This window comes from Dendrobates tinctorius, unplaced genomic scaffold (assembly GCF_039654945.1).
Source record: "Dendrobates tinctorius isolate UK_male_01 unplaced genomic scaffold, ASM3965494v1 ptg000241l, whole genome shotgun sequence".
In the NCBI taxonomy this organism is placed as follows: domain Eukaryota; kingdom Metazoa; phylum Chordata; class Amphibia; order Anura; family Dendrobatidae; genus Dendrobates; species Dendrobates tinctorius.
The window spans coordinates 16,670,538-16,685,181 of NW_027361908.1; the positions used below are offsets into that span (position 1 = coordinate 16,670,538).

The 14,644-nt window shown below is 39.7% G+C and overlaps 1 protein-coding gene across 7 annotated transcripts in view; it reads right to left on the reverse strand.

The window, feature by feature from the left end:
• The window catches only part of PPFIA2 (PTPRF interacting protein alpha 2), a 592,307-nt gene that overhangs the window by 35,728 nt on the left and 541,935 nt on the right, over nt 1–14,644 (reverse strand). For all 7 annotated transcript variants that reach the window (XM_073556977.1, XM_073556976.1, XM_073556979.1 and 4 more), the window contains 3 exons: nt 7,921–8,002; nt 6,263–6,463; nt 3,588–3,650 (listed from right to left, as the gene is read on the reverse strand). In XM_073556977.1, coding sequence (XP_073413078.1) covers nt 3,588–3,650; nt 6,263–6,463; nt 7,921–8,002 — 346 coding nt within the window. The remainder of the gene's footprint in view (nt 1–3,587; nt 3,651–6,262; nt 6,464–7,920; nt 8,003–14,644) is intronic.

Genomic DNA, 14,644 nt, shown 5'->3' on the forward strand with positions numbered 1-14,644 from the left:
CAACCAAGAGTCCTTCAGAGGGATTTTCATTCATTCTTCCTTGGAAAAGTCTTCCAGTTCTGTGAAATACCTGGGTCGTCTTGCATGCACTGCTATTTTAATGTGTAGCCACAGATTTTCAATGATGTTCAGATCAGGGGATTGTGGGGGTCATTGTAAAACCTTCAGCTTGTGCCTTTTGAGTTTTGTATTTAGGATCGTTATGCATTTGTAGAAGCCATCCTCTTTTCAACTTCAGCTTTTTTACAAGTAGTGTTATGTTTCCATCAAGAATTTGTTAGAATTTCATTGTATTCATTCTTCCCTCTACCTGTGAAAGGTTCCCCGTGCAATTGGCTGCAACACAACCCCAAATCATGATTGATGCACCCCCATACTTTATGACTGGCGAGATGCACTTTTCCTGAAATTCTGTGCCCTTTATTGCTCCACACATACCTTTGATCAATGTGGCCAAGGAGTTACATTTTAACCTTACTGGTCCACAGGACTTGTTTCCAAAATGCATCAGGCTTGTTTAGATGTTCTTCTGCATATTTCTGACAGTGAATTTTATGGTTAGGATGTAGGAGAGGTTTTCTTCTGATGAAACTTCCATGAAGACCATATTTATGCAGGTGTCTCTGAACAGTAGAACAATGTACCACAACTCCAAAGTCTGCTAAATCTTTCTGAAGGTGTTTTGCAGTCAAGCAGGGATTCTGATTAGCCTTTATAGCAATCTTACCAGTAGCTCTCACTGAAATTTTGCTTACAGATATAAACCTAGCACTCAACTTAAAGGTATTTGCAGGAAGGTTTATTGTAGTACACGAAAAAAGATGTTTAGGTCAATGTGACCTTCTTCCGTTACGTGTGGCACATAGAATGCGGATAGGCATCTATCAGAAAGGACGAAGGTGCTTAAAGCACCGGTGGACACCGCGTCTGGAGGCACGTTTGCCCCTCTCCTATATACATACAAGCTCATTACCTTAGAGAGATTATTCTCCCCAATGCTTAAAGAACCATCATCCTTTCTGATAGATAGCTATCCGCATTCTATATACCACACATAACTGAAGGTCACATTGACCGAAACGTCTTTTTTCGTGTACTAGAATAAACCTTCCTGCAAATACCTTTAAGTTGAGTGCTAGGTTTATATTTGTTACTTACACGGTTTGGGAACTTAACCTTAGCACCATCTTGAGTTGTGCTCACGGTGTTTTTTCTATATGAAATTTTGCTTGGTCTTCCAGACCCCATCATGACCTCCACTGTTCCTGTTCATTTCTTAATTACATTTTGAACTGAGGAAAGGGCAACTTGAAAACGCTTTTCTGTCTTCTTATGTCTGCCTTCCCCTGTTTTGAGGGCCTTCACCATTTTCATTTTCAAAAAGCTAGGCAGCAACTTAGAAGAGCCCATGCAGTTTTTTGGCACAAGATTAGAGGAGGCTGGGTTTGTATAAAGCTGGGAAATTTGTATCACCTGGTCTTTCCTAACGATGAAAGTGAACAAGCCATAACTCTAACAAGCTAATTAAGGTCTGAAGCCTTGGTTAACGTTATATGAGCACACAAATCTCCAAGAGTGCCCAACCTTGCATGGGCTCATTTTCCTTTTTGTAATTTTTTAAAATGTAAAAAATGACTATACATGTATATTTTTTGCTTAAAATGCAAAGGAGATGTGTCATCTTTAACTTTAATCCTTTTAGAGATCATTTCATCTTCAGCTTGGTTAACTGTTCAAAATAGCAGTAGTTTTGATCAGGGGTACCCAAACTTTTACATGCCACTGTACATGCACAACAGCTGATGCTATTATACTGTGGTGGCCAAAAGTATTGACACCCCTGCAATTTTGTCAGATAATACTCAGTTTCTTCCTGAAAATGATTGCAAACACAAATTCTTTGGTATTATTATCTTCATTTAATTTGTCTTAAATGAAAAAACACAAAAAGTATTGTCCTAAAGCCAAATTGGATATAATTCCACACCAAACATAAAAAAGAGGGTGGACAAAAGTATTGGCACTGTTCGAAAAATCATGTGATGCTTCTCTAATTTGTGTAACTAACAGCACCTGTAACTTACCTGTGGCACCTAACAGGTGTTGGCAATAACTAAATCACACTTGCAGCCAGTTGACATGGATTAAAGTTGACTCAACCTCTGTCCTGTTTCCTTGTGTGTACCACATTGAGCATGGAGAAAAGAAAGAAGACCAAAGAACTGTCTGAGGACTTGAGAAACCAAATTGTGAGGAAGCATGAGCAATCTCAAGGCTACAAGTCCATCTCCAAAGACCTGAATGTTCCTGTGTCTACCGTGCGCAGTGTCATCAAGAAGTTTAAAGCCCATGGCACTGTGGCTAACCTCCCTAGATGTGGACGGAAAAGAAAAATTGACAAGAGATTTCAACGCATGATTGTGTGGATGTTGGATAAAGAACCTCGACTAACATCCAAACAAGTTCAAGCTGCCCTGCAGTCCGAGGGTACAACAGTGTCAATCCATACTATCCGTCGGCGTATGAATGAAAAGGGACTGTATGGTAGGAGACCCAGGAAGACCCCACTTCTTACCCCGAGACATAAAAAAGCCAGGCTGGAGTTTGCCAAAACTTACCTGAAAAAACCTAAAACGTTTTGGAAGAATGTTCTCTGGTCAGATGAGACAAAAGTAGAGCTTTTTGGGCAAAGGCATCAACATAGAGTTTACAGGAGAAAAAAAGAGGCATTCAAAGAAAAAAAACACGGTCCCTACAGTCAAATATGGCAGAGGTTCCCTGATGTTTGGGGGTTGCTTTGCTGCCTCTGACACTGGACTGCTTGACCGTGTGCATGGCTTTATGAAGTCTGAAGACTACCAACAAATTTTGCAGCAAAATGTAGGGTCCAGCATGAGAAAGCTGGGTCTCCCTCAGAGGTAATGGGTCTTCCAGCAGGACAATGATCCAAAACACACTTCAAAAAGCACTAGAAAATGGTTTGAGAGAAAGCACTGGAGACTTCTAAGGTGGCCAGCAATGAGTCCAGACCTGAATCCCATAGAACACCTGTGGAGAGATCTAAAAATGGCAGTTTGGAGAAGGCACTCTTCAAATATCAGGGACCAGGAGCAGTTTGCCAAAGAAGAATGGTCTAAAATTCCAGCAGAGCATTGTAAGAAACTCACTGATGGTTACCGGAAGCGGTTGGTCGCAGTTATTTTGGCTAAAGGTTGTGCAACCAAGTATTAGGCTGGGGGTGCCAATACTTTTGTCTGGCCCATTTTTGGAGTTTTGTGTGAAATGATCAATGTTTTGCTTTTTGCTTCATTCTCTTTTGTGTTTTTTCATTTAAGACAAATTAAATGAAGATAATAATACCAAAGAATTTGTGTTTGCAATCATTTTCAGGAAGAAACTGAGTATTATCTGACAAAATTGCAGGGGTGTCAATACTTTTGGCCACAACTGTATACTGTATGTGGATTTCTGCAAGATTACTGCATATACAAACGACACAGGTGTAATGGGTCAGATATTATAATTTTATATTTAACATCATCAACATCAAATGGATAAGTAGTAAAAAATGAAAAGTGTTGACCAACCGTTTTGGCAGGAGCTGCAAGATTTTCCATTTCTTCATGGGTAAGCCATACGTTACCAGATGGCTAATGAGGAGACCCATAAAGTGGGTAGTGACATCAATATTTTGTAAGCAGCATTAAAGAAGAAAGTCAGCACCACTGTAAGTTAATAGTGTAATAACATCACAATCAGCAAATACACATCAAAGTGTCACAGGTGTTCCAAAGCTCCCATCAAAGTTTAGAAAGGAAAACTATTGACAGTCAATGAAACATGGCTCATACCAACCAACGAATAGTTACAATAACTTAACTTAAAGTGGTTGTCCAGTATTCTGACAAAACCTGGAGTCACTCTACATGATTAAAGACTTCTATATCCTGACAGTGTGTGGTATTGCAATTCGCATACATGAGGTCACATGACGATCAGACGTGCTTGACTCCTCTCAATTTATTTCTATTGAGAGAAGCCAGGCACATTTAGTCAGAATGTGGCCAGAAGCAAGAAAATCATATACTTACGGTGACATGACCGCCTTCTCTCGTCGACAATACCGGTGAATCTTGACTGTGTGCACACCGAACGCTGTCAGATTTAAAAAGGCTGTAGTCATATAGAATGACTGCAGACTTATCAGAAAACTGGACAATCCCTTCAAGATATACAAACTCTATTCCACAGAACTCTGCAAAAATTAATCCATTTTAGGCAGATGGGCTCACATTATTTGATCAAATGTCTACAAAGAACCTTACAATTTTATGTGTGCAACAGAGATGATGGAATCGGTACGTGCATCCCCGGTCCACACCAGTGCACTCTGGTTGTGGACAGGAGCTGCTCGAATTTCCTGAACTTACGGGTCCTAAGGCATGATTTTTGATTCGTTGTCGTGGCGTCATTTCAACTGTGCGGTGTTTAGATGATGATGCACCAGCCGGCAAATCATAAGCAGAGCCTGGGATCCTGAAGAGTAATGTAATTCGGGTAGCTCATGTCCATGGCCAGAGAGCACTGACCTGGACCATTAACCATGGTTGCACTAAGTAATCAGCCCATCTCTAGAGTGCACCAATAGTGGAATTCACGCATAATATTTGCAGAGTGCTGTTGCATGTACAGTATATATGCTATAGTATACTTACTCTTGGGTATTGATTTTACTACAATAAGTAATCCTCACCAATTCTATTTCCTACACTGTGCATTAGGGGAGTAGCTACTCCTAGAGCTTGCACCCTATACAACCATCTTTCCTAGACTTTTTTTTTACTTAAAAAACAAAATATTACAGATCCTATTTTCCAATTCAATTGAGGACTAGAAACAGAGAGAGGTGAGTTTGTAGATGTAAACTGAAGTCACCATGTCATTGGCAGGTGGGCTCACATAATTTGACCAAATGTGTACAAAGATACTAACATCTCCATGTGAGTAGAATTTATCTATAAAATGTTTGTAGAGTGCTATTACAGAGTGGTGTTTGTATATTTATGCCTATATGGTAGTCACTTTATTATTATTATTATTATTATTATTAGCCACTGTGTACTTACACAGCGTATTCATTTAAAAGGGATGTATTAACAGAAGCATACAGTCTAGATCACGTGAAGTCATTATTGCCCTCTACTCCTCTTTGGTCAGACCTCATCTGGAATATTGTGTCCAGTTTTGGGCACCACATTTTAAAAAAGACATCAACAAACTGGAGCAAGTTCAGAGAAGAGCAACCAGAATGGTGACCGTTCTGCAAACCCTGTCCTATGAGGAATGGTTGCAGGATTTGGGAATGTTTAGCTTGCAGAAGAGAAAACTGAGAGGAGGCTTAATAGCTGTCTACAAATATCTAAAGGGCTGTCACATTGTAGAAGGATCAACTTTATTCTCATTTGCACAAGGAAAGACTAGAAGCAATGGGATGAAACTGAATGGGAGGAGACACAGATTAGATATTAGAAAAAACTTTTTGACAGAGTGATCAATGAGTGGAACAGGCTGCCACGAGAGGTGGTGAGTTCTCCTTCCATGGAAGCCTTCCAACAGAGGCTGGACAGACATCTGACTGGGATGATTTAGCGAATCCTGCTTTGAGCAGGGGGCTGGACCAGATGGCCCAGGAGGTCCCTTCCAACTCTACCATTCTATGATTCTAAGATTCTATGATACTGTAAGGAATGATAACCGATTTCTATATTTTTCAGCATTGTGCATTGGGAAGATTGGCTACTTCCAAGGACTTGCACCTTATTTATTCTACTTCTTTTCCCCAGAATTTGAGGCCTACACACAAAGAATGTAAAGTCTGTAGATTAAGGTCCTATGTAAACAGCAGTTCCTTTATCATTGTCAGATGGGCTCACATAATGTGATCAAATGTGTACGAAGTACATCACATATGTAGCTCATGTGTATAACATTTGCAGTTCTGATGCATAATGCTTGCGCATATATAAGATTATTTTGCAGCCAATGTGTACTTGCACCTGCTTATCTACTTAGCAGTATATGTAAATCCTGGCAAACTTGTATGCATATTTTCTGCTCATGAATTTCAATCTGTGAAAGTATTACAAATTGTGCCAAATATAGTATAATGTTGCACATGGCATATACCGTAATAATCTTGTGCATTTTGCCAAGTTATGCAAGACACTTATCAAGTTACAAAAGAAAAAGTTAACAAACTCACGGTTCTTGATGTTGGAGGGGCTGACGGACTTGTAAGCGACACCATTTCCTGTATAGCAAGGCGTAGTTTCAAACGATGTAAGGGATTACTGATCCCAATTTCTCTCTGGATTTCTGTGTCTGACAATGCAGACATAATGGCACCACTCTTAACATTGGCACGACAAGCTGCAACATACCAGGCTGGCATTCCTAGCCATAACTGGGAGAATAGAGAGAAAGTAAACTTACCAAAGAAATAAAATCATTTTGTTCCAAAATGAGATCTTTTTCTAAAATACAGTAAGTTCATTTTAAGGTCATGGGACTTCAAAATTTCACAAACTATTCACTTATTTATATAAGTTTTTGCATTTAATCAGACCATCTAATGGGTCTTATTTATTGCATGTTTTCTGCCTGCACGTAATCAATACAATTTTTATACATGTTGATTATTTGCTGAATGTTATATTATTATAGCATTTTCTGCAGAAGTCAAAGGAGCCTAAAAAAATGTCCACTTACATTTTTACATACATATTAATTTATGCATTAACCTATTTTTTTTTCAATGTGCAATATAGCTAGCATTAAAATGGAATTCAGACAACTAATACAGACGATATACATATGGAAATACATGTAAGGTGCAACTCAAGGAAGGGAAAAAACTTTTAATATGTCATAGAGACACTGCAGCAGTTTTGATCGATGGTGGTCCACATGCTGAATCCCCCCATTAATCAAATAAAACATTAAAGAGAACCTCATGTCCCCAAACCCTATAAACCTGCAGATAATGGACTAATCTGTGGGTTAATAGTGGTTAAAAGCCACGGGCCATCGCACTGAAAGCCAGGTTGCCGAAAAGACATTAACTTTATTCCTCCAGGCAGCCTCGGGCTTTCAGTCAGAGGAATGGCCGTCACAGCTTTAGTCACCGCTCAAACTGCACAGAGAGGTGACTGAAGCTGCGCCGGTGGCATTTCTATGACTGAAAGATGGAGGCTGCTGGGAGGAATACAGTTCACTTCCTCTTGGTGGCCGGACCTCCAGGGCGGAGGCATGAGGCGTTCAAAATGCTGTAAAACTGCAGGTTAACCCAATAACTGCAGGTTAATAATGTTTGGGGATGTGGAAGTCTCCCATTAAGGCACAAGCATTCAGCTGAGCACTAGGTCTTCGCAATAGAATGTATTTGAGCCTGTCTTCAGTATTGAAGAAGAGCAGCTCTAAGCTTGGCAATTCTGCCAATTCATTTTAGTGATCAGCGTTGGGCCTAGCCCACAGATCCACATTGATCACAACTTCTGAAATGCCTCTACAACATTTCAAAATGTTTCTAAAAGTCCCACTAAATTTTAAACTGTAGTGATCTAGCCAAGTTCTGACCCTGAGTGAGATGATATATTCTTCTGGAGGACTGTAGAAGTGGCCCACTAGAGAACCAAAGTATCCTTCTAATAGCCCAAATATGACTTAATAATAATAGACCCAACATTGAGCAGAGCTGACTTGGGAGCCAATCACTTGCCAATAGATTCATTTTTTTACAATTGATTCACAAATATCATCTTATAGGAGACATAACCTGAGTGCAATGATAACATTTGTTTACTTAAAACAGTACACGCTAATTTAATAGCATAAACCAGTATTTAGAGTGTGGCCATTTACCTCAAGCCAAGATACTACAGTTGGCCCATCCCACTGAGCAAATGGTAGCCCTTTCCTTCTGGCCTCTTCTAAAAGTTCATGCCTAAGAAAAAGAAATGAGAGCAAACACGTGTACATTAATTCAATGCCCAGATGCCAAATATTGTCTCTATTTGGACGAGTTAATAACGCCAGTTCTAAAATTTCATAATTTTATTAAAAGTTATTCACAAAAATATCAAATTGTCCCCTGTCTATAAGATAGGGGATAACTTGCTGATCACAGGAGATCATCACCACTGGAAGCCTAGGCGATCCTGAGTTCAGAGATCTGAAACTTCAAGAGCTAGGCTCTGCTGCAGAGTCTTCGCACATGCACACCTCCGACCTCGAGAAATGGGCTCTGCAGCTCAGTCCTCGCACATGCACACCTCCGACCTCAAAAATCAGGCTCTACAGCGCAGTCCTCGCACATGCAAAACTCCGACCTCAAGAATCGGGCTCTGCAGCGCAGTCGTCACACATGCACACCTCCGACCTCGAGAATTGGGCTCTGCAGCGCAGTCCTCGCACATGCACAACTACGACCTCGAGAAATGGGCTCTGCTGCAGAGTCCTCCTCGCACATGCACACCTCAGACCTTGAGAATCGGGCTCTGTAGCACAGTCCTCGCTCATGCACACCTCAGACCTTGAGAATCAGGCTCTGTAGCACAGTCCTCGCACATGCACACCTCCGACCTCGAGAATCGGGCTCTGCATCGCAGTCCTCGCACATGCACACCTATGCTAAATTCTGAATGGGACTCCATAGCCCACGTTGCTCTGAGTTCCCAAGCCCTGTTCCTGAGATTCTACATATAAGGGATCATTTGATTATTGGGAATAACCCTTTAAAGACTCCGAACTATAACTAATCCACAATTATACGTGCCTTTTACAATTAGTAATAAATACATGGACAAATCATAAAGCATTTCACCCATGTCACAAAGTGACGATATGATTTGTTTAATTACATTCAGAATATATATGATTTACACAAGGAAGCACAGCAGACAAACATATTTCCGGTGTGATTGTCTCATCAAGTGAAAAGACCAAGTCGTGCAAGTACAGATGTATTATTATGATAAATGTTCTTATTATATTAGAGATAAAGTTACAGGACTGACAGTTTCTATGTCATTATCACCCCGAGTTCAATAGTCTTTGAAACATACTCTTCAACATTGATATTACAGCAACGAAAAAGTAAAAAAGTCAAGAGAAAATCACAGGATCAAAAGGCATGTTAATAATATGGAGATGGTGACAAAAATTAAACACAATTTTTAAAACATCTTGATCTATTCATATAATGTATGAGCTCCACTCACATAATAAGGCTGGGGTCAGACTTGCGAGAAACTGCAAGAAACTCGCGCAAGTCTCTCGCATCAATACCCGGCACTGCAGCCGGCAGTTGAGATCGGAGCGTTGAGCTGCATAGAAATACAGTACATGCAGCCACACACTCTGGTCCCGAAGGCCGGCAGCTTGATGCGAGAGACTTGCACGAGTTTCTTGCAGTTTCTCGCAAGTCTGACCCCGGCCTTACATGTACTTCCTTGCCATGCTATCAATGGTTATTAATGGCTGCCTGAGGAGTGTACAGCCACCCTGAATGCACTTGTGTACACTACGGTGACCAGATCTCATATGGTGGGGAAAAAATGTTGGAATCTTGTCCGTCTGGACCCCACAAAACGATTCCCCTTTCCAGATATTGAGATAGCCAAAATTTGAGCTCGATCAAACGACGTTAACCCGTGCCGCTCGTCGCTCAAAGCTTGAAAAAATCCAAATTGAGGTATTTTAAGATTTTGGTATTTTGCATAGTCTGTTAGACTATAAAGAATGTGACAACAACATTGCAGAAATAGCCCTGACCAAATTTTCAAACCATTTTTGGTATTTGAATGCAGAGTTGGTGGGATTATCGTTTTTTGATCCCACCATTACAGACAATGAAAAGTTGTTAATGGCTAATAAATTGCTCAGTAGCACAGATGAACCATCAGAGCACGCTAACCTACATGAGTTGAAAATTTTACATAGTTATCTAATCTATTCTAGAGCTTTTGTTAAAGTAGTCTTTGAAACGTCAGAATATAATGCTCGGCATTTGCTTACAACTTGAAGGACATATTGCTTTTGTTCTTCATCTTTTGTCAGAAGGTCATTAAAGTCGGTTACTTCCTACCTCTTTTAATTTTTCTTTCCTAACTTTTGGCTTTACAACCCTAGCGTGCTCTGATGGTTCATCTGTGCTACTGAGCAATTTATTAGCCATTAACAACTTTTCATTGTCTGTAATAGTGGGATCAAAAAACGATAATCCCACCAACCCTGCATTCAAATACCAAAAATGGTTCGAAAATTTGGTCAGGGCTATTTCTGCAATGTTGTTGTCACATTCTTTATAGTCTAACAGACTATGCAAAATACCTAAATCTTAAAAAACCTCAATTTGGATTTTTTCAAACTTTGAGCGACGAGCGGCACGGGTTAACGTCGTTTGATCGAGCTCAAATTTTGGCTATCTCAATATCTGGAAAGGGGAATCGTTTTGTGGGGTCCAGACTGACAAAATTCCGACATCGATTTTTTGAGGTCACCCTAGTGTACACTAATCACCTAGATTAGCTTCTGGTTGCTCCCTGTTTGCAATCGTCAACTTATAATGTCTCAGATGTTCTAAATGTATACATACTCGATACTGAATAAATCAAGATGTTTTTAAAATGTTGTTTCCATTTTTTCACCATTTGCATATCGTTAACATCCTATGATTTCCAGAACACTATGGCTTTTTCATCTTGGTGCTACAATTTCAATGTTGAGGAGTGTATAGGTGGATCATTAAAAAAAAAACTATTTGACCATCTCTAAAAGATGTCAGGATCCCATGCTTTTCTACTGCGACTATAAAGTTACTACACTCTATTCTAACATGAATAAACCCTTATAAAATACCTACCCCTTGTATATGGAAACTAGCCTTTCCAGGCAAACTCTAATTGATGGGACTGGATTTCTGGAAAGAGTTCCCGTACTATATTTTCTTCCATTTCTGACATTCATTACATTTTATATGACAAGTTTTATTTAGGAAGCAAATAACATGATTTGAAATATGTCTAGAGCATATCTGGTCAAAATGAAGAATGGAAACCTGTGGTGCCGAGGGTTGTTTGAAATCAACAGGAAGGCTACTTGTGCAATTTATGGCTCAATGGGACACGTAGATTATGCAGTAAATCTCATATAAAACAGCTACAACACTACCATATCTCAGAGTGCTGAGGATTAACTACAGCGTGTATCACTTTTATTTCACCTTGCTCATTCTAAATTGGTTGGCGTATGTTCAAAGTACTGTATGTCAGGCATCACACGTTCTCTTCATGTTCACCCCCACTTTACTCACATCCCCAGGTGCAGATCGGAGTCTCCATTGCTCCCGGTGAGTGGTATTGGCTGCAGCGCCGACTGCATGTCAACGGCATGGCAGTCACTTAGTGAGCTCAGCGGCTTTGAGGGGGTCATTTTGCTTACAAAGGCAGAGCTGCTGAACTCACCCATTGGCGGTCGAGCTGTAGACGTGATGTCTGCACTGCAACTAAAACCAGGCACCTGGACCAATGGCAGACACTCAGTGGTGTACCTGGTGACGGTGGTTAAAGTACAGTTTTGTTTTGTTTTTTATAACATACTGCACCCAAGGACCAAAATTCTTGGAAAGGGGACAAACCCTTTAATGCACTGGAATTCCTATACAAAGAGTCTGTATCACCTATAAGAAAAGATAAATTTGTAAATGTGTTTGGGAATAGTTACAATAAACCTATGGGCAAGACCTGACACCTTGGGAGAGATGTACTAAGTAAAGGGCTCACATTTCTCTAAGTAAAGCGCTCAAACGTTGTTGCAGATTTTTGGCTCAAATTTCTGATACAAAGTAAGTGAAGTTAATGCATTTTAAGACTTTTTAGTTAAAGTTTATAAAGGTGGATAGCACAAGTTAGGTATGTGCATGCATTGGATATAAAAAGTCTACACACCCCTGTTAAGATGCCAGATTTTTGCGGCGTACAAAAAAAACACACTAAGAAGAATCATTTCAACATTTTTTCCATTTTAATGTCATTCATAATCTGTACAGATTAATTGAGAAACAAACAAATCATTTTGAGAGGAAAAATATAAAAAGTAAATTAACGTGGTTGCATAAGTGTTGGCACCCTCGTATAATTGGGGAGGTGCTTGTGTTCAGAATTAGTCAATCACATTTAAACATATGTTAACCTGCAGTCAGTACACAGCTGTCATCATTTAGTGATTCTGATAAACTCTATATAAAGATTCACCACATGAAGACCCCCCCACAGGCCGCCCCGGGGCACGGGCATATCATTAACTCAAAACTGAAAATAAAGATTACACAACAACCACAAGACAGATTTCATCAACCAAGGTATCATTGTAATCAGTATAATGGAGCCGACCTGACACTGTCTGTAGGTTACTGTGCACAGTCCTGCTGACAGGTTCCCTTTAAAAGGTGAAAAAAGTTCTGACATTATTCGTCATGGTATAAAGTTTGTTACAAGACAGAAACCTAACATTTGAATAGGGATGTGTAGACTTTTTATATCCACTGTATATTGGAAATGGATACGTCATAGTTGTTATGGATCTGTTATATTTTATTAAGCTGTAATAACTAATTTTCTATAACTAATAAAAATGCAAGAGATAGCCTAAAAGTACTAGTTATGTGTCTGCTTGTGTCAATCCATCATGTCGGTGGAAGACTAAAGAGTTAGAGATTCTTTAGAAATGAGGCGCAAACACTCTGAAACACGTGTCCGCAAATAGTTATTGGTTTGTCATCTTATCCTAAGTTATCTAGCAAGGCCCTTTAAAACAGTCAATGATTTTTAGGATTGTAATTTTCAACAGACTTCAAGTCCCCTTTTTCTCTAAAGAGGCTATTTGCATATTAAAATACCCGCGGAGCATTGTGTGGCCTATAAGTCTCCCTAAGCTGACTTGTCACCTTCCACAAGGAGATACTTTATCCCTTGGATCCCAAAAGCCCTAAGAAGCATCTCATTTAAGCAAGGGTTTGCTCACAAGAATTTCTGGTATATTCAGTTGACCAATGTCTGTTTGGCAAGTGCTGTAGTAGGCAGACAGGAGTAATTTAATGGAACCTGAGATTTTGTACTGGAGTAGAATACAGCTAGACAATCACGTTTCCACTACTTTGTCACAGGCTTGAACTTCAATCACTTATATATTTAATAGGTCTAAAGGGATGAAGAAAATCAATCCTCAGTACAGATTATGGTTTGACAATTTAGAATTGAGTCTGACCAGTTTTGTTGATCTTTAAAAGGAAATATTTTATTAATCTGTGGAAAACATTGCAGTGCTTTTTTGTTGGTGCTAATCATGTAATATTCATTTTTGGATGCAGTTTCAGAAATATGCTAAATTCCCTACAGGAAAAATGTTAATAAGTAAATTCAATTTTTAAATGAGTAGTCTTTGATATTTCTTTCAATAGTGACTATGTCCCTTTGATTGTGTATTTTTGATGTATTATTGACTTATTATCCTCCTCCTTCATAATTCACTACTTTAGCCATTTCTGTCCACAACTATATGCTGGCTTTACTGCAAATTGCTGGTGAAACCTTTTGGCCACACAAACTGAACAGATGAATTCCGCTGTTTCAATATGTTTCATCTTATGTGGTTTTGTTTTGTGTGCTTTTTTTTTACTTTTTGATCAAAAACTTCTCATGTAAATGCACACTTATGCTTTGCAAAAATATATATCAACCTTTTTGAACATGATTGGCCTGGGTAAACCCCAGAAGTCATGGTATACATCGCTACTAATGATAAAGTTAGAAGGACGTGGAAGGTCCTTAAAAAAGAATATTGTGAACTAGGAGAGAAGCTGTAGGCCAGGACCTCCAAGGTGGTGTTTTCAGAAATACTGCCAGTCACTAAAAGGACAGCGGGAGCTTAGGGAGATAAATAAGTGGCTTAGAAAATGGTGCAGGAAGGAAGGGTTTGGGTTCATGGAGAACTGGGCCGATTTCTCTGTCGGCTACAGGCTTTACGGTAAAGACAGGCTTCACCTCAATGAGGAAGGTGTAGCAGTGCTGGGGGGAAAATCGTCAGATGGATAGAGGATCTTTTAAACTAAGAACTAGGGGGAGGGAAAGTAGTTGTACTAAAAAGGGGCTACATAGAGTAGACAAAGAGAGTGAGACAGTGAGTCAATGAGGATTTTGGGGGGCTGGGTTATGCAAGGAAAGTAGGGCGGTGAGTAGGAGTAATAAATGTGCTAATAGTATTAAATGTCTGCTAGCAAATGCAAGGAGTCTTGCAAACAAAATGAATGAATTGGCAACTCTTATGTCAGCCACAGATTACAATGTGGGGGGCATCACAGAAACGTGGCTGGACAAAAGCCATGACTGGGTGACAAATGTAGAGGATTACACTATATTTACAAAGGACTGGAAAGACAGAAAAGGTGGAGGAGTGTGTATTTTCGTTACATTCAACTTAAGACCTGTGCTCAATGATGACAGTGGGGTGAGCTGCAACAATGTAGAGTCACGTTAGGTAATATGGGGATGGTAATAATGAAAAGATGCTAACTGGAGTTTACTGGAAG